This window comes from Pollicipes pollicipes, unplaced genomic scaffold (assembly GCF_011947565.3).
Source record: "Pollicipes pollicipes isolate AB1234 unplaced genomic scaffold, Ppol_2.1 Scaffold_5724;HRSCAF=6776_pilon_pilon_pilon, whole genome shotgun sequence".
Lineage (NCBI taxonomy): Eukaryota > Metazoa > Arthropoda > Thecostraca > Pollicipedomorpha > Pollicipedidae > Pollicipes > Pollicipes pollicipes.
The window spans coordinates 38846673-38871050 of NW_023596746.1; the positions used below are offsets into that span (position 1 = coordinate 38846673).

General features: G+C 52.7%; 2 protein-coding genes across 6 annotated transcripts; one reads left to right on the forward strand and one right to left on the reverse strand.

Annotated features, from left to right (window-relative positions):
• LOC119103890 (putative ribosome biogenesis protein RLP24) lies at positions 1-9612 on the forward strand. Of its 2 annotated transcripts, none has more exons than XM_037227572.1 (3): positions 1-179; positions 8544-8730; positions 9187-9612. In XM_037227572.1, exons 1-3 carry the CDS (start codon positions 99-101, stop codon positions 9495-9497), a joined length of 579 nt encoding a protein of 192 aa, XP_037083467.1. In that variant the 5' UTR covers positions 1-98; the 3' UTR covers positions 9498-9612. The 2 variants fall into 2 exon arrangements, with proteins under 2 accessions (XP_037083467.1, XP_037083468.1); XM_037227573.1 differs by lacking the exon at positions 1-179 and adding an exon at positions 6165-6351.
• A 180-nt stretch (positions 9613-9792) lies between these two features.
• LOC119103769 (queuine tRNA-ribosyltransferase catalytic subunit 1) lies at positions 9793-23529 on the reverse strand. Of its 4 annotated transcripts, none has more exons than XM_037227415.1 (10): positions 23055-23119; positions 22231-22376; positions 19447-19536; positions 18908-19061; positions 18451-18583; positions 17928-18089; positions 12721-12889; positions 11003-11197; positions 10023-10139; positions 9793-9964 (listed from the first exon to the last, which is right to left on the reverse strand). In XM_037227415.1, exons 1-10 carry the CDS (start codon positions 23086-23088, stop codon positions 9935-9937), a joined length of 1230 nt encoding a protein of 409 aa, XP_037083310.1. In that variant the 5' UTR covers positions 23089-23119; the 3' UTR covers positions 9793-9934. The 4 variants fall into 4 exon arrangements, with proteins under 4 accessions (XP_037083310.1, XP_037083312.1, XP_037083309.1 ...); XM_037227417.1 differs by adding an exon at positions 23471-23529 and having other exon boundaries at positions 9805-10139; positions 23110-23209; XM_037227414.1 differs by having other exon boundaries at positions 9805-10139.
• Between the last annotated feature and the right edge of the window lie 849 nt (positions 23530-24378).

The window sequence follows — 24378 nt, forward strand, 5'->3', positions numbered from 1 at the left end:
GCCGCGTGTTGAGCGTCACTTGCTGAGATCCCTCCTTATCATTTGCGTGTTGTGCCTGCTGGTGGCTTATCAACAGCGCCGCCCTAGACAAGGCAAAAATGCGTTTAGAAAAGTGTTATTTCTGTTCTTCGACGGTATATCCTGGACATGGTGTAACGTTTGTTCGTAATGATTCCAAAGTAAGTGTCTAGCTCTATAAATATCGTGTGTGGCTGAGGCTTGAAGGTCATGGACAGAATTGCACTGCAAGGTGGCATGTCCCCAATTTTTAGTGGGTAGCTGGTGCTATGTTGTGTGGATAGGAATTTGGTGACAGGATATGAATTAATCACATGTTCTAACTGGGCTTCTGTGTGTCTTAGTTTGAGTGTGTGCCCTGGTACCCCGCACCCCTGACTGCACCATTTGTGGGTGTAGGTGTACTTTCCTACCTAACTTTAGAAAAAATCATTGCACACCATTCGTCGTGTTCAAGGCGGCACATATCATAAATCATCTCAAAACAGGTAGAATCATGCTCCTTCCTTCGAATTTCAATAACTTCGATGGCGAGCTCCCGAGCGCCGCGCGCACCGCACCGCCTGGACTCCGCAGCGCCGTTTCTGCGTTGCCGTTGCGGAAATACAATATTTCTGCTTTCCAAGAACTCTACAAAATGTACGGGACCAAGGCAAACCATTCATCGTGTTTAAGGCGGAACATATCGTAAATAATTTCAAAACAGATAGAATCATGCTCCTACCCTCGAATTTTGAATTTTAATAAATACGATAGCGAGCTCCCGAGCGCCGCACGCCCCGCACCGCACTGCCTCGACTTCCAAGCGCCGTTTCTACATTGTTGCGAAAGCACAATATTTCTGCTTATCAAGAACCATAAAACATGTACGGGACCAAGGTAACAATGATAAAGCAACCAAAATCGTTTCTTATCGAGTTTAGGTACATTTATGAAACACGCAGGCCAGAATAGTCCAGAACATATCCTAACCTAACCTAACCTAACCTAACCTAACCTAACCTAACTGAGAATAGACCAGAACCTAAGCTAAGCCAAGCTAAGCTAGCCTGACCTGACCTGACCTGACCTGACCTGACCTGACCTGACCTGACCTAACCTAACCTAACCTAACCTAACCTAACCTAATCTAACCTAACTTAACCTAACCTAACCTAACCTAACCTAACCTAACCTAACCTCCCCACCCTATATCCCCTTCAACCCAGCATCTCATTGGCATCCATGTTCCATGCCATATATAGGTGCCATATAGTGAGCTTTTATTTAGCTGCCATGTTCTCATTTTGCTTTACATTCTCCACCCAATCCCCCTGCAACCCATGGTCCCCTTGGCGTCAAGGATCAAATTTCATGGATTCTTGCTACCTTGTCCCGGTACATTTTTATGGTTCACAGTAAATATGGTTTATGGTTATAGTATGGTTTATATAGTATAGTTTATAGTTATAGTTATGGTTTATAGCATGGTTCGCAGTTAATATGGTTTATATGGTAAATATGGTTATGGTAAATATGGTTTATGTTTAGTAAATATTTTTATGGTTCGCAGTTAGGTTATGGTTGTCCTGGCTTAAACATGACGAATGGTTTACTTTGGTTCCGTACATTTTGTACAGTTCTTGGTGCGCAGAAATATTGTATTTACGCAACGGCAACGCGGAAACGGCGCTGGGGAGTCCAGGCGGTGCGATGCGCGCGGCGCTCGGGGGCCCGCCATCGAAGTTATTGAAATTCGAAGGTAGGAGCATGATTCTACCTGTTTTGAGATTATTTACGATATGTCATGCCTTAAACACGACGAATGGTGTACAATGATTTTTTCTAACGTTAGGTAGGAAAGTACACCCTGACCCCATTTGTGTGACACATGGCAGCTGTGGGTGGTTGCACATTGCTACTTAATTTTAAAAAAGAGCACTGTACATCATTCATTGTGTTTAAGGTGGAACATATGATAAGTAATCATAAATAGGTAGATTCATGCTGCTACCCTCAAATTTTAAAATTATGATTGTGAGCTCCTGAGTGCCGCATGCTGGTGTTTGGCCACAACATTGCTGCACATCAAGAACAATAAAAAATGTATGGGGCAAAGGTAACAATAATAATGCAAGTCAGGGTATACATTGCTACCTCATGTTAAGAAAGAGTATTGTACATCAGCCATCATTTTTAAGGCAGAGCATATCATAATTAATCATAAAGCAGGTCATCTAAGCTCTTGGAACTTAAATAGCTACGATAGACAACATCCGAGTGCAAACACGCAGCAACCACGACCCCGGCGCGATTTCAGCTTTTTTTACTTTGGTACTTGTACGGACGGCGGAGGGAAGAGCTACGCTGGCTGCAGGGTTCGTGTTCTGCCGTACTGGGGAAATGCTGTGAGGCATCAGCTGACATTGTGACGTCACTGAAAATGGTTTTGCATCGATCGGGGTTCTTTTGGGCCAACTGAAGGTCATAAGGCATTTGCTGGTGATATGATGTGACTGGTATTCCACTGGGTATGTGACGTCACTGGTCGTGAGGTTTTAGGGTCCTTTCGGGTCAAATGAATGCCGTAGGGCACCACCTGACGATATGCCGTCACTGGTATTCAGTTAAGCATCAGGCGCAACAGGCCTCATTCCATCTTTACCTTTCGTACCTGTCTGTTGCAAGCATTTTTGTGCCGGATAAAGGTTTGACCGAATCACCTGGATGTGTGATGTCACTAATTATCACTTGATACGAGTGCACTTAGGCCCAGTGGCCACGGTGTATCATGCTCCGTGAAGTATCATCGGATAGCGTGACGTCACTGATATTCGACTAAATATTGGTCGCAGCAGGCCATGCCTCATTTTTACCTTCGCACATGTCTACTGCAAGCATTGGCGTGCTGAATGAAAGCTACCAAATCGCCTGAATGTGTGACGTCACTGGTCATGAGTTTCACTGGTGTTTTTGGGCCCATTGAAGACCACATGGTACCAGCTAAGGACGTCACTGCTATACGACTGATTGTGTGACGTCAATGGTCATGGGTTCTCACGGGCTCTTTTGGACCGGCCGAATGCCGCAAGGCATCAGCTGACGATATGACGTCAGGGATGTTTGGCTGAACATCAGGCAGCAGGCCATGTTTCATCTATACCTTTCGTACATGTCTGCTGCAAGTATTGGCGTGCTGAAGAGAGGCTCTGCCGAATGACCGATGTATGTGTGACGTCACTGGTCATGAGTTTTTATGGATTTTGGGGGCCACCTGAAGGCCATAAAGCATAAGCTAACGATGTGACGTCACTGGCATTCGACTATATATGATGTCACTGGTCATGAGATTGGACGGCCTCTTTTTGGCCGACGAAAATTCATACGGCATTGACTGGCGATGTGACGTCATTAGTGTTCGAATAAACTTCAGGCGCGACAGGCCATGCTCTACCTTTATCTTTGGTACCTGTCCATTGCAAGGATTGGCAGGCTGAACGAAGGCTCTGCCGAATTACCTCAGTGTGTAACGTCACTGACCATGAATTTTTATAGACTGTTCTGAACCCACTATAGGCCATACTACATCAGCTGACCATGTGACGTCACTGGTTTTCAACTAGACACCACGCGTAACAGGCCATGTTCTATCTTCACCTTTCGTACCTGTCTACTGCAAGCATTCGCGTGCTATATCAAGGCGATGCTGAACCACCTGAGTGTGCGACGCCGCCGGTCATGAGTTTATACGGGTGCACTTGGGCCGCCTAATGCGATAAAACATATCCCGTGATGCATCGCGGGATGATATGACGTCACTGGTATTCCACTCAACATCAAGCGCAATGTTCCATGTAGCATCTTTACCTTTCGTACCTGTCTTTTACAAGCATTGGCGTGCTGAATGAAGACTGTCGAATCTCCTGTGTGTAACGTCACTGGTTAAGAGCTGTTATGGGCTTTTTCAACCCGCTATATGGTATAATGCATCAGCTGACGATATGACGTCACTGGTATTCGACTTAACACTAGGCGCAACAGGTCATGTTCCATCGTTGCCTTTCGCGCCTGTTAAACAATTGATGAGCTGAATGATGGCTCTGCCGAATCACCTGAGTGTGTGGTCAAGGGTTTTTACAGGCTATTTTTGGCTGAGTGAAAGCCAAAAGGCATCAGCTAACGGTATCCACTGGTAATCCACTGAATGTGTGGCGTCACTGGTCACGAGTTTGTACGGGCCTTTTTGGGCCGACCTAAGGCCATTAGACATCATATAGCGATTTGACGCCACTGGTATTCAATTAAGCGTCAGGTGCAACAAGTCATGTGCCACCTTTACCTTTCGCACCTACCTACTGCAAGTATTCGCGCGCCACATAAAGGCTCTGCCCAATCACCTGAGCGTGTGGTGCAACTGGTCATGAGTTTACACGGGTTTAATCGGGCTGGTTGAAGGACATCAAGCATCATCTGACGATGTGACGTCACTGGTATTCAACTTAACACCGGGCGCGGCAGGCCATGTTCGTCTTTACCTTTCGTACCTGTCTATTGTAAGCATTGGCGTGCTGAAGGAAGACCCTGTGAAGTCTCTTGAGTGTGTAGCGTCGCTGGTCATGAGTTTTTACGGGCTGTTTTGAACCTCCCATAGTGAAAAAGACATCAGTGGACGATATGACGTCACAGGTATTTGACTTAACCTCATGCGCAACAGGCCATGTTCCATCTTTACTTTTTGTACCTGGCTACTGGAAGCATTCACGTGCTATATGAACGCTGTGCCGATTCACCTGAGTATTCACCCACACTCAGGGGACTCGACAGAGCCTTCAATCAGCACGTCAATACTTGTAATAGACCAGTACGAAGGGTAAAGCTAGAACATGGCCTGTTGCGCTTGATGTTAATTCGGACACCAGTGACGTCATATCGTCAGCTGATGCATTATGCCATAAAGGGGCTTGAAATGAGCCCGTAAAAACTCTTGACCAGTGACGTTACACACTCAGGAGACTCGACAGAGCCTTCATTCAGCACGCCAATACTTGTAAAAGACAGTTACGAAAGGTAAAGATGGAACATGGCCTGTTGCGGTTGATGTGAAGTCGAATACCAGTGACGTCATATCATCCCGTGATGCTTCACGGGATATGATGTTTTGTGGCACTGGGCGACCCAAGAGAATCCGCACAGACTCATGACCAGTGACATCACACACTGAGATGATTCGGCATCGCCTTAATATAGCACGCGAATGCTGCGGTAGACAGGTACGAAAGGCAAAGATCATGGCCTGTTGCGCTGCATATTTGGTATTATGCCCGTGACGTCATATTATCCGGTGATGCTTCCGGGACATCATGCCTTGTAGCCCAGGGTGGCCAAGTGACCTGCTAACTCATAATCAGTGACGTCACATACTCAGGTGAATCGGCAAAGCCTTCATATAGCACGCGAATGCTTGCAGTAGCGAGGTACGAAAGGTAAAGATGGAGCATGGCCTGTCGCGCCTGAGGTTAAGTCAAACACCAGTGGCGCCATATCGTCAGCTGATGTCTTATACCCTATTGGGGGTTCCAAAGAGCCAGAAAAAACTCATGACCGGTGACGTTACACACCCAGGAGATTCCAGAGCCCTCCTTCAGCACGCCAATGCTGGCAATAAACAGGTACGAAAGGTAAAGATGGAACATGGCCTGTCGCGCCTGGAGTTTATTCGAATACCAGTGACGTCATATCGTCAGCTGATGCTTTATGTCCTTCAGTCAGCCCGAGTAAACCCGCGTAAACTAGTTACACCACACGCTCAGGTAATTCGACAGAGTCTCTATGTGTCGCGCGAATACTCGCAGTAGATAGGTGCGAAAGGTACAGACGAAACATGGCTTATTACATCTGATGTTTAATTGAATACCATTGACGTCATATTGTTTTCTGATGACTAATCGCGTAAAGTCGGTCCAAAAAGGCCCGTAAAAACTCGTGGCCAGTGACTTCACACACTCAGTGGCCCACCAGTGACGACATATCGTTAGCTGATGCTTTATGACTTTCACTCAGCCAAAAATAACCTGTAAAAACCCAAGACGTCGCACACTCAGGTGACTCGACAGAGCCATCATTCAGATCGCGAATACTTTTACAGGTACGAAAGGCAAAGATGGAGCAAAGAACCTGTTGCGCCTGATGTTAAGTCGAACGCCAGTGACGTCATATCGCTAGCTGATGCATTATACCGCATAGGGGGTACAAGAGATCCCGTAAAAAGCTCTTGACCAGTGACGTTACACACTCAGGAGATTCGACAGAGCCTTCATTCAGCATGCCAATACTTCCAAGAGACAGGCACCAAAGGTAAAGATGGAACATGACCTGTTGCGCGTGATGTTAAGCCGAATACCAGTGATGTGATATCTTCCCATGATACTCCACGGGATATGATGCTTTGTGGTCTTGGGCGGCCCAAGTGAACCAGTATAAACTCATGACCAGTGACGTCACACACTGAGTTGATTCAGCATCGTCTTGGTGTAGCACTCGAAAGCTTGCAGCACACAGGCACGAAAAGTAAAGATAGAGCATGGCCTGTTGCGCATGATGTCCAGTCGAAACCTAGTGACATCATATCGTCAGGTGATGTTTTGTGGCCTATAGTGGGTTCAAAAGAGTATGCAAATTAATGGTCAGTGACGTTACACACTCAGGTAATTCGGCACAGCCTTCCTTCAGCACGGCAATGCTTGCAATGGACAGGTACCAAAGTTAAACGTGGAACATGGCCTGTCGCGCCTGAAGTTTTTTCGAATACCAATGACGTCACATCGTCAGTTATTGCCGCTTGACCTTTCGCCGGCCCAAAAGAGGCCGTCCAATCTCATGACCAGTGACATCACGCACGGTCGAATGCCAGTGACGTCACATCGTTAGCTGATGCTGCATGGTGTTCAGTTGGCCGCCAAAATAATCCGCCAATACTTGCAGTAGACATGTACAAAATGTATAGATGGAGCATGGCCGTTGCCTGATGTTCAGCCGAATACCAGTGACGTCATATCGCCAGCCGATGCCTTACGGCATTTTGGCGGTCCTAAAGGGCCCGTGAAACCCACGACCATTGACGTCTTACAATCAGTCGTATAGCAGTGACGTCGTTAACTGATACCTTGTGGCCTTCAGTTGGCCCGAAAGCACCGGTGAAACTCATGACCAGTGACGTCACACACTCAGGTGGTTCGGCAGCTTTCATCCAGCACGCCAATGCTTGCAGTAGACGGGTTCAGAGGTAAAAATGAAGCACGGCCTGTTGCGCCCAGTATTTATTCGAATACCAGTGACGTCACGCTATCCGGTGATACTTCGCGGACCATAACACAGCGTGGCCGTGGGGCCTAAGTGCACTCGTGTGAAGTGATGATTAGTGATGTCACACATTGAGGTGATTCGGTCAAACCTTTAAGCGGCACGCAAATGCTTGCAGCAGACGGGTACGAAAAGTAAAGATGGAACGACGCCGGTCGCGCCTAATGTTTAATCGAATACCAGTGACGGCACATCGCCAGCGGCTGCCTTACGGCATTCAGTGGACCCAAAAGAGCCATAAAAACTCACGACCAGTGACGTCACATACCCAGCCGAGTACCAGTGACATATCACTAGCAAAAACCTTACGGCCTTCAGTCGGCCCAGGAGAACCCGATCCCGATCGATGCAAAACCATTTTCAGCGACGTCACAATGTCAGCTGATGCCTCCCAGCATTTCCCCAGCACGACAGCACTCGAAACCCTCCAGGCAGCGAAGTGGTGGGAGGAGTGGCTGCTCCCCTTTAATGCGACAAGGTGCACAGTAATGCATATCGGGAACCACAGCCCCAGACTGACCTACTTCTTGAACGGCGTCGAAGTCGCGGTCGAGCCCACAGAGAAAGACCTCGGGATCTTTGTGGACCATAGTTTCAAGTTTCACGTGCAGACGGCGGAGGCGATCCGGAAGGTCATCCAGGTGCTGGATGGCGGTCGCGAGGCGGTCGCTTGCCAAAATCGATGTTCCTACGCTGCCACTGCTCTTCAAGATCTGAGTACACCCGTACTTGGAATATGGCAGTGTCATCTAGGGCCTGTTCAGAAAATTGGACTAGGAACGGCTGGATCGGGCTCAGAGACGAGCTACGCGTCTTGTCCACGAAGTGGGGAAATGCCCATAGTATCCTTAGTGGCTCAGACTCCTCCAGTCGCCGTCGCTGCGCTACCGTCGTCGCAGGAAGGCATGGTTACGGGGCTGTTTCACTGAGGTGAGAAAGAAATGCAGTGATATAATCGCATGCGCAACGAAATGCGATGCGGAGAGATGTGCGCATCAAACAGGGAAAGATGTACTTAAGGATCCCCGATACAAAAAACATAGACAAAGTCTTGCGGGGCAAAGCGTGCGCGCGCATGGGCGTGTGTGTGCGTGTGTCTGTGTGTGGTACTCACAAATGCAAAACGAAGCTTGGCCCGCTGATGATGCATGCACATGCCATTTTAACCACGTATGCTTTCTTTCTAGGTATTCAAATTTTGTAGGTCAAAGTGTAACAAAGCTTTTAAGAAAAAGAAGAACCCGAGGAAGGTTGCATGGACAAAGGCATACAGAAAGTCCAGGGGGAAAGACTTAGCAGTAGATCCTTCATTTGAATTTGAGAAGAGGAGAAATGCACCCACCAAGTATGACAGAGAACTGTGGACAAAAACAGGTAATGTCCTACCCGCCTAACCTTTTGCTGCACGAACTACTTAAATTGCATGGTATATCCGGAGTACAGCCGCCGCTCCGTATTTGAAAGTTAACTGAGTTTATCAGGAAAGCATGTGAAGCCAGGTCTTGGTGTAGACTATACTAGACTAAACCGTAGAGCCATAGGGTTGCATGTCTCTTCTGTCACACTGATTTTCCACGTCTTCGTACTTCCAATGAGTGTTGATGCCAGCTAACTACTGATCATATAATCATCGTATATCAATGCACTTGGCAAAGCCGTCCGGTGTCCCAGATCACGTAAAGCAGACAGCTCACAGTGACAGGAGAGGCGCGACCATCTCGTAACGCGGCCTCCAAATCGTCACATAGCGTTCAAAGTAGCACGTGTCGCGGACATCCACTCTGCGCTCGCGCCGTCCGACGGTGACGTCCCTCTGCCCATGTGCCGCAGTGGAGGCGATGAAGCGCGTGCAGGAGATCCGGCAGCGGCGCGAGTACCAGCACATCCGCAACCGGCAGAAGGTGGGCGAGGCGATGGAGCGGGCCAAGGAGCGGCGAGAGGTGCAGCGCGACCTGGCGCTGATCCGCTCGCCGGCGGCGGGCCTGCGCCGGGCGCTCGTCACCGTCCAGCACGAGCACGACGACGAGATGGAGGCCGAGGAGGCGGTGGCTGCCGAGCGGCGGCTCGAGCCTCGCCACGAGCTCGAGAGCGACGAGGACGAGCGGATGGCGGTGGCAGAGCAGGCGATCGGCGGCGACTGAGAGCGGCGCGCCGGCCAGACAGCGGGCGGAGCAGTGGCGCTCAAGTGGCCTGGGTGGCGTTGTGCGCTGCGCGACGGGGATCACGACACGGCGAATACACAAACGGATGCCGGTGGCTTTTGTTCGGATGGTGGAGTACGTCGATGGCTGTGGATGGCGCAGTGATGGGCGCAAAATGACCATTGCGGTCGACGCGCCCGAAAACACCAATGAACAAAAATATGGCGCAATGAAGTAGTTCGATGGTTGTGCATGGCGCGAGATGTCGCGACATGGCGCGCGAACGACGTACTTTCATTTCTTGCAAACGCGTCACGTCTTTGGTCCCATGTAATAGCGAGATCACAGTCACAGCTTGTGCCACGCCACGATGATCACGTCATAATTGGATGTTGACAGATGCCAGGGCCTCGACCGCCCACGCCACGATGATCACGTCATAATTGGATGTTGACAGATGCCAGGGCCTCGACCGCCCACGCCACGATGATCACGTCATAATTGGATGTTGACAGATGCCAGGGCCTCGACCGCCCACTCCGGGTACAGCCCGTCCTTGTACGTCTCCTTCATGAAGTCGTGCACGAACTGAGGAAACCTGTCTTCTTTGATGCTTTCCCGTAATGCTTTCATTAGCCGGAGCTGCAACGGTTGCCACTGTTACACAACTGACTAGAAATGGATTCGTAAAGCATGCTCCACCGTGCCGGGAGGTAAAAGTTGGCTTCCCTTTGTGAGTGGCGCCCACCCCAGAAGTGTATCACAAAAAACTACGGACAGGGATCGGTCCACCAACAATATGCAACATGCACACACGATGGAGCGCCTCCTGATTCATATGGTGTCCTTTTTGCCAGGTGGCCGATCTCTGTGCTGCTACAAATCATTTGCGTTGATGGGGACGGCATGCATGCGCAAATTTTCAAACGAATCCTCTCGACAATCTACAATATTGAACTGAATCGAAATGCTAAGATCCGCCAGCGCTCTTCGCACAAGTCATGCTGACATCCAGTGGAAAAGCCACCGTCCTGCGCTTTCTGCACATCGCACTCTTGACACCAGCTCCGTACTCCACCTGACCACTCACGCCTGGCCTCAATGAAGGCTTGTTACACGAGATTACAACTGAATATACTGGCCACACATAATCATGCCCTCATGGGTCGCAAATGCGTCATGTTAGACATAGTAGTAGCTATAGCGAAGCATCAGTCACAAAAACAGCAAAATGAGTGTTTATTTACGCAACAGCTCGTAATGGAAACACCCTGTGGCAAACACCCTGTAGCATGCGGTAAGTCGCATCAGGTTATCGCATTAGATCCACTGAGGCCCGGTACCACATTAGATCCACTGAGGCCCGGTACCACATTAGATCCACTGAGGCCCGGTACCACATTAGATCCACTGAGGCCCGGTACCACATTAGATCCACTGAGGCCCGGTACCACATTAGATCCACTGAGGCCCGGTACCAGATTAGATCCACTGGGGCCCGGTACCTGGTAGGTGACGTTATGCACGGTGAGCAGGTGACAGGCAGCCGTCTCCACCGTCACCACCGAGTGCAGGTAAGCCCGCGTGAAGCGGGCGCACGTGCTGCACGGACAGTGCTCATCCACTGGGCGGAAGTCACGTTCGTACACCCGCTGCTTCAGGTTGATCTGGTCGCCCTTGTATAGCGCGCAGCCGAACCGCTGCAGAAGGCCAGCCGGCGGGTCAGGGACTGGTGGGTGACCCTGAGCCGGGCGCCGGACCAGGGACTGGTGGGTGACCCCGGGCCAGTCGGCGGGTCAGGGACTGGTGGGTGACCCTGAGCCGGGCGCCGGACCAGGGGCTGGTGGGTGACCCCGGGCCAGTCGGCGGGCCAGGGACTGGTGGGTGACCCCGGGCCAGTCGGCGGGTCAGGGACTGGTGGGTGACCCTGAGCCGGGCGCCGGACCAGGGACTGGTGGGTGACCCCGGGCCAGTCGGCGGGCCAGGGACTGGTGGGCGACCCCGGGCTCCAGAGCCAGGACGCAGACACACACACCTGGCATCATCACGTGAGGAGCTCCGATGCAACAAACGGGTGCCGGCTCACCCTCTCTGTCCGAGGTAATCGGCCTGGTGCCTCGAAAAACGCTTCTAAATCGAGATCCCACGATGGCTTCGGTCACATCGGAAGTTCTCCCAAGCTGTGTGGTCTGTCGTGGAGTGAACTACCATAAAATGAGAATAAGTGCAGTTTTCATTCAAAACCCCAACATTTCTGCACGGCTCATCAGTTTGATTCAACGTTTCCGCAAAAAGTCAAGTGGGCGCTAAATGCGCATAATAGCTTGGTCTCTGAGAAGTCCGGAGAGCTTCAATATAACGTAGGTGCTGCATTGCGTCACCCTGCCAGGTGGACTTTAAGGTGGTTCAAACACCACAATTCCGTGTTGGGATTACTCCAAATACGTCTAGGGCAGGGACGCAGATATCGCGGTGAAAACTAAAAGCCACAGCAGCGTTTGGAACTTGTTCCATCAAGAACTCTGCAATAGCTTTTAGCGGACCATCAGCGGAATCGAAGCAAAATGGAACAAAACGCGGCTTTCGCAAGCAGCATTGAAAACAACAGCATTTATTGAAATATCATATCGCTGCAATGTGAACGATTTCAGGCAGTCTCTTCACATGAGCATCTTGGAACGAAACACCCCTTCCTTTCATTAGTAATGCCGCACAGCTAAAATGTTGAAGGGAACAGTCTAGGTAGCGCCATGGCGGTCTGGGTTGATCACTTATTTTCACGATCTTTTTCTGGAGGAGGAGAAGGTCAGGAGAAGCCTCTCCGGACTTCTGATGTCTCTGGCGGCAGCTCGTACATACCAAATTACATACATACTATCCTGCCGTACAGAGAGAAGTTCCACGCGCCTTTCATTGTTGCATTTTTCAAGATTCAGTTTCTTTCATTTACATACAAAACGTTAAATACACATTCACATTTGAATTGTTGATAACACATTTGAACCGAGTAACAAACCAATAGCCTTGCTTCGAAAAAGGTATACGTTTTGTGTCTCACTTCACCCACCTGTCTCACCACACCCCATTTTACAGCAAGCTAGAAATTCTTCCACTTTCACTGCCTCTGCCATGGAGTCATCAATCTCTGCGTGCCCGCACACGAAAACACGGTTCACTCCAAGCCCCGCCCCGCCCCACGGCGCGGCCGCGAGCGCCCACTGACCGCTGTCCGGGTGGGGTACACGCAGTCGAACATGTCGCAGCCGAGCGCGCAGCAGACCACCAGGTCGGTGGCAACGCCGACGCCCATCAGGTAGCGCGGCTTGTCGCGCGGCAGGCCGTCCGTCGACAGCGTCACCATCCGCCAGAACTGCGCCTTGGACTCGCCGCCACTGTCGGACGGAGGGAGACAGCTGGTGACCGGAGCCGGCTAGAGGGCGGGGGCTGGCGACCGGAGCTGGCCCGAGAGAGGGGGTTGGTGACCGGAGCTGGCCCGAGAGGGGGCTGGTGACCCGAGCTGGCCCGAGAGGGGGCCAGTGACCGGAGCTGGCCCGAGAGGGGGCTGGTGACCCGAGCTGGCCCATGAGTGGGGGCTGGTGACCGGAGCTGGCCCGAGAGAGGGGGCTGGTGAGGCCCAAGAGGGGGCTGGCGACCGGAGCTGACCAGAGAGGGGGCTGGTGACCGGAGCTGGCCCGAGAGGGGCTGGTGACCGGAGCTGGCCCATGAGTGGGGGCTGGTGACCGGAGCTGGCCCGAGAGAGGGGGCTAGTGACTGGAGCTGGCCCATGAGAGGGGGCTGGTGACCGGAGCTGGCCCGAGAGAGGGGGCTGGTGACTGGAGCTGGCCCGAGAGAGGGGGCTGGTGACCGGAGCTGGCCCGAGAGAGGGGGCTGGTGACCGGAGCTGGCCCGAGAGAGGGGGCTGGTGACCGGAGCCGGCCGGAGGGAAGGGGCTGGTGACCGGAGCCAGCCGGAGGGAGGGGGCTGGTGACCAGAGCCGGCCGGAGGGAGGGCGCTGGTGACCGGAGCCGGCCGGAGGGAAGGGGCTGGTGACCGGAGCCAGCCGGAGGGAGGGGGCTGGTGACCAGAGCCGGCCGGAGGGAGGGCGCTGGTGACCGGAGCCAGCCGGAGGGAGGGGGCTGGTGACCAGAGCCGGCCGGAGGGAGGGCGCTGGTGACCGGAGCCGGCCGGAGGGAAGGGGCTGGTGACCGGAGCCAGCCCGAGGGAGGGGGCTGGTGACCGGAGCCAGCCGGAGGGAGGGGGCTGGTGACCGGAGCCAGCCGGAGGGAGGGGGCTGGTGACCAGAGCCGGCCGGAGGGAGGGCGCTGGTGACCGGAGCCAGCCGGAGGGAGGGGGCTGGTGACCGGAGCCAGCCGGAGGGAAGGGGCTGGTGACCGGAGCCAGCCGGAGGGAGGGGGCTGGTGACCAGAGCCGGCCGGAGGGAGGGCGTGGTGGACCGGAGCCGGCCGGAGGGAAGGGGCTGGTGACCGGAGGCAGCCGGAGGGAGGGGGGCTGGTGACCAGAGCCGGCCGGAGGGAGGGCGCTGGTGACCGGAGCCAGCCGGAGGGAGGGGGCTGGTGACAGAGCCGGCCGGAGGGGAGGGCGCTTGGTGACCGGAGCCGGCCGGAGGGAAGGGGCTGGTGACCGAGCCAGCCGGAGGGAGGGGGCTGGTGACCGGAGCCAGCCGGAGGGAGGGGGCTGGTGACCGGAGCCAGCCGGAGGGAGGGGGCTGGTGACGCAGAAGCCGGGGGGCCGGAGGGAGGGGCGCTGGTGACCGGAGGCCCAGCCGGAGGGAGGGGGCTGGTGACCGGAGCCAGCCGGAGGGAGGGGGCTGGTGACCAGAGCCGGCCGGAGGGAGGGCGCTGGTGACGGAGCCAGCCGGAGGGAGGGGGCTGGTGAACTCAGAGCCGGCCGGAGGGAGGGCGCCTGGTGAGCTGGAGCCAGCCGGAGGGAGGGGGCTGGTGACCAGAGCCGGCCGGAGGGAGGGCGCTGGTGACCGGAGCCAGCCGGAGGGAGGGGCTGGTGACCAGAGCCGGCCGGGGGAGGGCGCTGGTGACCGCCAGCCGGAGGGAGGGGCTGGTGACCAAGCCGGCCGGAGGGAGGGCTGGTGACCGGAGCCAGCCGGAGGGAGGGGCTGGTGACCAGAGCCGGCCGAGGGAGGGCGCTGGTGACCGGAGCCAGCCGGAGGGAGGGCGCTGGTGACCGGAGCCAGCCGGAGAGGGGGGGACCAGAGCCGGCCGGAGGGAGGGCGCTGGTGACCGGAGCCGGCCGGAGGGAGGGCGCTGGTGACCGGAGCCAGCCGGAGGGAGGGCGCTGGTGACCAGAGCCGGCCGGAGGGAGGGCGCTGGTGACCGGAGCCAGCCGGAGGGAGGGCGCTGGTGACCGGAGCCAGCCGGAGGGAGGGCGCTGGTGACCGGAGCCGGCCGGAGGGAGGGCGCTGGTGACCGGAGCCAGCCGGACGGCGGCTCAGCATTACCGAGACAGAGTCATACCTGGCGGCGACTCCACTGAAGGGACGGCCCGACAGTCTCTGTGACAAGCTGAGGGCAGTGAGCGGTGGGGGCCCGCTTAAGTCAAAGGGAAACGACGGTAAGGCACGAATGGAGGGCGCTAAAGTCAAAAGGGGAATGCCATTGAAGCGCGAATGGGGGGGGGGGGGGGGGGCGGGAGCCAGGCAGGACGCTTAAGTCAAAAGGGGAACGACGAACACCTCGCGGTCCACACTTGATGTTCAGTAGGCTAAGGGTCACAAGCACCTCTCGCTATGACAGCCAGCCAGTCCCCCTAGTCCCGCCCTTGGCCATCATCACACCACATTAGAGCACCTCTGGAGCCTCCTCTCGGGCCTCATACCGAAATCGGGCCTCATACACGAGCACCTCGAGTTCAACCCCACGGCTCGGACATGGGCATCGCGGCACAAAGACCAGCCCTCGGATACGGGTGACTCGGGCTGACCTCACGTCCCAGACACTGGGCTCCTCCGAGCCAACCTCGTCCCTCAAACATGGGTACCGAGGCCATACAGCTGACCGCCTCCCAAACCAGCCGCCCCACCAGCACGCCGAACGTGAACATGGACCCGGCGCCGACAGCAGACACGCCCCAGACACTCCGCTCCTCCGAGCCAACCTCGCCCCTCAAACATGGGTACCGACGCCATACAGCTGACTGCCTCCCAAACCAGTCGCCCCACCAGCACCCCGAACGTGAACATGGACCCGGCGCCGACAGCGGCGCTCACCAGACCAGACGAGCACACCATGGCTGCGGCATAGGAGCCCACAGCCGGCGGCGCCTGCTGTGAACCGACCTCAGCTCACCTTACGAGGCTGGACCAGGGTCGCTGCACCAAATCAATTGAAGGTAACCACACTGGGCTGATCTGAAACCACCACACTACTGGCCTGAGACCATCCGGCCGGAACGACTGAAGGTCATCACACCAGGCTGATCTTGGCTCACCAAGCCTCAACTAGCCTGAGGTCCCCCATATTTAGCCAATATGAGATCACTGCAGCAGACTGGCCTAGGGTCACAACTGACCTCATGTCACCACATCTGACTACCCTGAGGTACCCACACTCCACCAACCTGGGTCGTTGCCCCAGACTGGCCTGGGTCACAAGGCCAGACCAATTTCAGATCACTGCACCAGACTGACATGTGCTGAACACACCTGACAGACTTGATGTCACCACACTAGACCAGCCTGATGTCACCACACAAGACCAGCCTGACATCACCACACCAGACCAGACTGATGTCACCACACAAGACCAGCCTGATGTCACCACACCAGACCAGCCTGATGTCACCACACCAGACCAATATGATGTCACCACACTAGACCAACCTGACATCAGCATGCCAGACCAACCCAATGCCATCACACCAGATCAACCTGATGTGCCCACACCAGACCAATCTGACGTTACCACACTAGACCAACCTGACGCCACCACACCAGACCTGCCTGATGTCACCACACCATACCAACCTGACGTCACCACACCAGACCTACCTGACGTCACCACACCATACCAACCTGACGTCACCACACCAGACCTGCCTGACGTCACCACACCATACCAACCTGACGTCACCACACCATACCAACTGACGTCACCACACCAGACCTGCCTGACGTCACCACAACCATACCAACCTGACGTCACCACACCATACCAACCTGACGTCACCACACCAGACCTACCTGACGTCACCACACCATACCAACCTGACGTCAACCACACCATACAACCTGACGTCACACACCAGACCTGCCTGACGTCACCACACCAGACCTACCTAACGTCACCACACCAGACCTACCTGACGTCACCACACCAGACCTGCCTGACGTCACCACACCAGACCTACCTCACGTCACCACACCAGACCTGCCTGACGTCCCCACACACAACCACGACCTGCCTGATTCACACACCAGACCTGCCTGACGTCACCACACCAGACCTGCCTGATGTCACCACACCAGACCTGCCTGACTGTCACCACACCAGACCTGCCTGATGTCACCACACCAGACCTGCTGATGTCACCACACCAGACCCTGCCTGACGTCCCCACACCAAGACCTGCCTGATGTCACCACACCAGACCTGCCTGATGTCACCACACCAGACCTGCCTGACGTCACCACACCACACCTGCCTGACGTCACCACACCAGACCTGCCTGATGTCACCACACCAGACCTGCCTGACGTCACCACACCAGACCTGCCTGATGTCACCACACCAGACCTGCCTGATGTCACCACACCAGACCTGCCTGACGTCACCACACCAGACCTGCCTGATGTCACCACACCAGACCTGCCTGACGTCCCCCACACCAGACCTGCCTGATGTCACCACACCAGACCTGCCTGACGTCCCCACACCAGACCTGCCTGATGTCACCACACCAGACCTGCCTGATGTCACCACACCAGACCTGCCTGACGTCACCACACCACACCTGCCTGACGTCACCACACCAGACCTACCTGATGTCACCACACCAGACCTGCCTGACGTCACCACACCAGACCTGCCTGATGTCACCACACCAGACCTGCCTGATGTCACCACACTAGACCTGCCTGACGTCACCACACCAGACCTGCCTGATGTCACCACACCAGACCTGCCTGACGTCCCCACACCAGACCTGCCTGACGTCAACACACCAGACCTGCCTGATGTCGCCACACCATACCTGCCTGACGTCCCCACACCAGACCTGCCTGACGTCACCACACCAGACCAGCCTGATGTCACCACACCAGACCTACCTGACGTCACCACACCAGACCTGCCTGACGTCACCACACCAGACCTACCTGACGTCCCCACACCAGACCAGCCTGACGTCCCCACACCACACTGACCCAACACCACGTCGGCAGCGCACACACCGGCTCACCTGAGACCGCCAATGGCGAAGCCAGCCACGTCGCGCTGCGTCAGCTGGCCAACACTCTGGCGCCGCAGCGCCGGGTCCAGGCCGCCCTGCACGATCGGAAACAGGTTCTGCTGGCGCGGCCGGCCGTGCGCCGCGAGGCACCGGTCCAGCCAGCGCGTGGTCCTGCCGACCGGTGGCCGCCAGTGACGACGACGCACCGGCACGAGACGAGATGGTACGGAGTGCCGGCGGCTCGGCACGGCTCTATGCTCTGCTCCTGTTGGTGTTTATTGGTCCGCGCGGTATGGAGCCAGCGGTTGGAGATGAAACACATGACGACAAGCGACTATCATAACCGCCGGCACGTTCGCATCCTGATTGCCATGGACACACGTCATCGCTGCGGTCAGATCCCCGTACAGCAATGAAAACATGGCGTCGGCTAATACGCCTTCCCACTGACAAGGCCGCGCGCACCACGACTTCTACAATCCGGGCCTGCCCGCAGAGGCATGGCTGCGGTTCGGTGGGACCCGTCCGGTACCTGTGCATGGCTTCCTCCACCCGGGGGCCGACGGTGGCCGAGTGCACCACGTCATCCAGCTGCATCATGATGTCGGCGCCGATGGCGTTCTGGATCGCCATCGAGTGCTCGGGCGTCAGCATGCACTCCGAGCCTGCCAGCAGACCGCACAGCAGGTCGTGAGGATACACAGCGCGACGCTCTCCACGTGCGCTGCCCCGGGTCTGCCGCCGACGGGAGCGGGGGCCGCGCAAGGCAGTGGCGAGACGGGCGTTGTGATCAAACGCGCCCGGACAGAAGCGGGGTGAGCACTGAAGAGGCCTTCGCACAATGCGCCTTTGTTTGCGAAGAATCGCAACACTGCATTGGGTGGTAGTGGCAGCCTGCGAACAACGAGCAACTGCCTCAGTCCGGCGAAATGTTGCATTGAACGTTTTCTGTGCCTTCGTCCACTGACAAACAGCTGTCTTACACCTACCGTCATACGGCGACCGGAACTTGACACCCTCCTCCGTGATCTCCGCCAGCTCCAGAAGAGACACCATTTGGAAGCCGCCCGAGTCGGTCAGAAGGGCCCGAGGCCAACCCATGAAGCCATGAAGACCACCCATCTTTTTCAAGATCTCTGGCCCCTAAAAACCAGTTGGAATGATCACGACAATGCATATGATCATACACTTTTCGCTGCAAGGTTTGCAACGTACAGAACGCCAACATTTATGCAATAAACAATGTCCCAGTGGCTTCATGACACATCCATATCACAACAACTTGAAATTCTCAAGTCCTTCCACACCAAAATGCCAAAAAGCTTTGCAGTTGATTGAACCATTCTACTGTAATGTTGATGCCAGGCTTTTGTAACACACCATGCTTTGCAAGGAGTATCACAAGGCCATTCCCGCAGCATATTTTGTCTATTCCTTTCCTTTGTGGGGTCGAATCTCAGCCTTGCCCCACCATTGGAAAGCATGTTATAGCACTAGCTGATGCCCCAAAACAGAATCGAGCACTCACTGGTCTGGTGCCCAGGTGGTACGTGTTGCCCAGCATAATTTGGCAATCCAGGTCTGACAGCTGCTCTGGAATCAGGCCTTTTAGTGTGCCCTGTGGAAAACAGAGGTCTTGCTACAGCGCAATGTCAACAAACACACATGGGTCATACATGAGCACATAACGGCCATAACCTCGGAATTCAGGCACGTTTCTGCATTGAGGTTACCATACATTACAATGGCATTGTGCTATGCACTGTGCATCATGGCCATATGTGACAACATTATGTCCATTATTTGGCTTAAATTTGCAAGCAGTGAAATGATGGGTGGGTGAAATACAATGTCACAGGTCATTATGCATCCAATAAAGTAAGTACCTTTGGCTTTTTGTGGCTTTGGGGTTTAAGAGTTTGTTGTTTTGTTAATGTTTATTGATGTTTTAAGGCACACTGATTGCAATGGTTATTACATGCCCATTTAGGCTTTAGACCATGATTGCAGCATAAGTAAGGCATCAATAGTCAACAAGAATAACTGGAATAACATCCACAAACAGAGCAAATAACCGAAATTGCAGTACTCATAGACAATAAATCAGATACACATTGCTGACTAAAGGGCAAAATCCCATGCAGAATCATCATGCTGTTTGCAGTCAGCAGCAGCAATTAAGAAGTGCAAGTGCATTAACAACACCTGTCATTGCAGGTCTTTGTACAAAGAAAAGATTGTGTGGGATTCCAAGCAGAAACTCCCATACAATGAACATGGCAGGGGAAACATGTGCCCCCCCCCCCCCCCCTCCTCCCTTTAGGTACCAAAGGGCTCCAATGGTTCCTCCGGGTAGATGATAAGGGGCCCGAATGGAGGACTCAGAAGGCCTGCTGTAGGTAGCGAAAATACATTCTGTCTCACAGTGTCAGATGCTCTTACGTCAGTTAGAGGGCCTCGTGCACCCATCCGACAGCTCCTTGGACGATGAGAGAAGCCTTTACCTCGGTCAGAGATCACCAATACCAAACAATCGACTCCGTGTCCGTCTCGGCCCTTGGGGGTCCCAATTCCCACGCATGGACAAGACCACGGCCCGCCATTGTCACCAAAGGCGTCTTGTATTGGTCGGCCCCATGGAACACTGGCAGATGCCCTGTGTCGTGAGGGGCCTGGGCGTAACAGGGGATGCGATATCGACTAAGGGCCCCGAGTCGATAAGAAGCACGTTTTCTGAACGGGGACAGGGACGGAGCCCCTGAATGTTGCATGGGCTGTGTTAGTCGGGCCCTTTGACAATAAAAGGGAATATGAGAAATTACATTGGATGGGTTCTCAATGAGGCAATGGCGGGGCGCAGCCTCAGTCAGGGGCCCTAATACCGAGCAGTGTGCCCTCTGCCCCGTTTCAGCCAAGAGTCCCAATAAATCGAGCTGGGGTTCCTGTAGCAATGATAGGAACCTTCACACAGGCGATGAAACTTTTTGCGTCAGCAAGGGAACTTCGTTGACAGGAAGCTAAATGCCCTGCCAAAAGAGTCCCCTGCACCAGGGAGGGAGCTGGTGTATGATGTATCCCTCTGAGGGCATCCGGATCGGCTAGGGGCCCCAGTCATCATGACGCTACCATGACAGCAAGCAGGTATGGCGGACAGGGACGGACGGGCCCGTCAGTCCCTCACTGAGAAAGGTAATGTGCTCCCTGGCATCCTACCAATGACCTCCCCCCCCCCCCCCTCTTCCTGTCGGGAACTGGTGAGGGACTTCCTTTTAAGGAGCAGGGAGATAAAAGTTTTTGTTGAATGGAGGAGCATTGGCCGCCGCAACTACTCAGCGGGAGGCGGCGGACGCGGGAAAACTACTGTTTGTTGAGCAAAAAATGCTTCTGAAAACCTTTCAAAACTAATATGGTACGAATTATAGGTTAGACTATATATATATGTTTGGGCTATGGGCTATATATTTCACTTGTGTACTTCTGAGGTTGACTCCCTGAACAAATTAGCAGTTCCAGCTATACCAACAACAAAGATGCCATCTGAAAATTGTTTGGGTGGAATCTACAGTCCAGCTTGCCATCCACATGTACAAATTGATTTCACAGTGCTTGAAAGCCCACTTTCCAATATGTAGACACTTTCACCTGACTGCAGCCTGGTACGAGCTGTGAGACCGGCCCCCAATGTCTATGGAGATTTGAGTGTCGGATGTCGGTTGGTTGTAGGCATAGCGAGCGCACATGCTCACAATATGATTCATGCATATTTTTTACTAATGGACTCTGAAGGAAAGATTAATATCCTCCGGTAAAACAAGTTGGCCACATGACTACAAATTTGACCCTTGTTACTCTCAGCTTTTGGTCAATCCTAAGGCCCTCAATATCTCTGTAGTGTAGAATCCTGAAAAGTGAGAAAATGCTCATGACTGCTATGAGATCAGATAAGGATGCATGAAGCACTGTGAAATGAGCAGCAACTGCCAATGTTTAGTGGCCTAATCCTTCATTCTAATGACTTCCCACAGCAAAGATAACTTTATTTTCTGGTATATTTTGGATTATATTTCACTTACAATGGCTACAAATATAAATGTATATCTGTACATGAACACAAAATGGGCACTATCCAGTGTATCATATATAGTTTTCTTAGTTAGCTTCTCACCAGCACGGGTAATCCCAGTGGGCTTACTCACCAAGACTGGCCAAATACCTGGTCCCAAATACAGGTCTTTCTCTGCACTCATGAACATGTTTGTAAAACAAAACTCAGAAGGCAAAGACATTGGTGATGCCAGTAGCACATACAGACCTGTGTTCCAACAGGCATGAAGACAGGTGTATCCACAGTGTGGTGAGGAAGCTCCAGTCGGCTAATCCTGGCTTTGCTCTTGGAGCATTCTGCTAAAACATTAAAGTTAAGAGCATGCTTAGCAAATCTGGGCTGAGCCATGGTATCTGAAAACAGAGCAATGCACATGTTATGCTGCAAATTAAGCAGAACTGAGTTTCAATTGAAGTACATCATTACAAGGTACTCAAATACAACAAATGAGTTGTGCTCATGACTATTCCATTAGGAGTGTAAAATCTGACAAAACTTTGATAAAACTGCGGACACTGCATGATGCAGTGCCATAAAAAACAAACTAATGTCTATGAGATTGCGCATCACTGCTTGCAAAACATCCTGTACATTGGTGACTGCTGATATTTTGTTTATTTTATACTGATATGAAAAGTAGAAAAGGGGACCAAACTCAACATGAAGGCCATCAAATCAACAAAGGAACTAGTAACTAATAAGATATCAAACAAACAACCACTGAGTGGTTAAGTGCTATCACAAAAGGCATATGGGCTTGCACACACTATGCATGCAACATCCCTTTAACACAAAGTAATACATTGCTAACATACAACTGACACATCACATAAAATGGCCCAAAACCAGCAGAATCAACGTTCAACAGGCAGGTGCACAGTAGTGGATTTGAGCGGTAAGCGGGCCAATGCAGTAAACATTTTGCACCCTAGTCCACCATTAGCACATTGGATGTTTTACAGCGCGTCAACCTTTTTTCTTTGAGCGCAGACGTGCACATAAGGAAAATTCCATACTACAGGGAACCCTACCGTCTAAAACTAATCGAGCACGACCCATACCCATCCGACTTTTCTACTTTGGTACCTGTACGGCCGACGGAGGGAAGGGCTGCGCTGGTTGCAGGGTTTCGTGTACCGTTGTGCTGGGGAAGTGTCGGGAGGCACCAGCTGGCATTGTGACGTCACTGAAAATGGTGTTGCAACGATCAGGATCGGGGTTCTTTGGATCGACAACACATCCTCGAGAATATTTAGTTTCTTTGGAGTTAGTTATGCTGCTATTGACTGATCATCCCTGCGTGGGACAGGCCTTGCAGTCTGATCATGCTCACAGAGGTAAGTTTTGGTCGTAATCAGGTAGATGGGGTCTGGTTTTAAACAGTTATTGTGTGTCATAACATTTGTATTGGCCATGTTTGTAACCGCCCGGAATTCTAAGTGCTTACCCAGCAATTTTCCTTAAACTATATGGTACATTATAATGTAATATACAGTGGCATTCCTTTTTCTTCTCTTGACATACTGCTGTTTTGACGAAAAGTTGACTATTTTAATAATCTACTAGTGAATTTAGCAAAGAAGTGTGCAAATTGACAAAGTACAAAGTGTATGGTGATAAGAAGTGGTGCATAGGTTTACTATTTGAAGCCATCATAACACAAAATGTCTGCATCCAGTCAGAAAATGATAATCTGTGTCACTGGACACCTACAAGAGATCCATGCTTGGGTCTTCACATTGAAATGTGAAATTCTAACCAGGCCAAATCACACTGAATTTTCAAATTATTAGTGTTTAAAGATATTTTTCAGCATTTGTCTACCTGAAGCTATCTTGGTGATATCATGATTCCTTGAAACATTAGCTCTCTTACCATTGGAGTTAGTGGTACCTGTGTGCTAAACTATGAGCTCTTGGATTTAGAGGGTATGTGCTTAAATTGTTCCCATGATGTCACTGCTTTGCTGTACATAATTCAGCCTTATCCCAGACATGTCAAATGTGATGTGTGTTCTGTGCAATCTGGGTTTATATTGATGTTATCATCTGTCACATTTAAATGATTTCCTCTCAGAAATAACTAGCTGAATACATGTGCAATAAGATAGAACATAGCAGGACTATTTTCCAACATCTATATTTTTCAAGAAGCATAGTGCATTGAATTTTTGCTGATCATTTTAAATGAGCACAAGCAGTAATGGCATCTATATTTCATAATTTGGATCTGTGTGCCTGAATAATCAATTATCACTGACTGCTATGAAATAGTGTTCTGGCTTTGGTTCACAAAAACTCAAGTTTAACATGCTCATGGCTCCAGCATGCTTTTAGCATGCTTTCAAAGGAATAC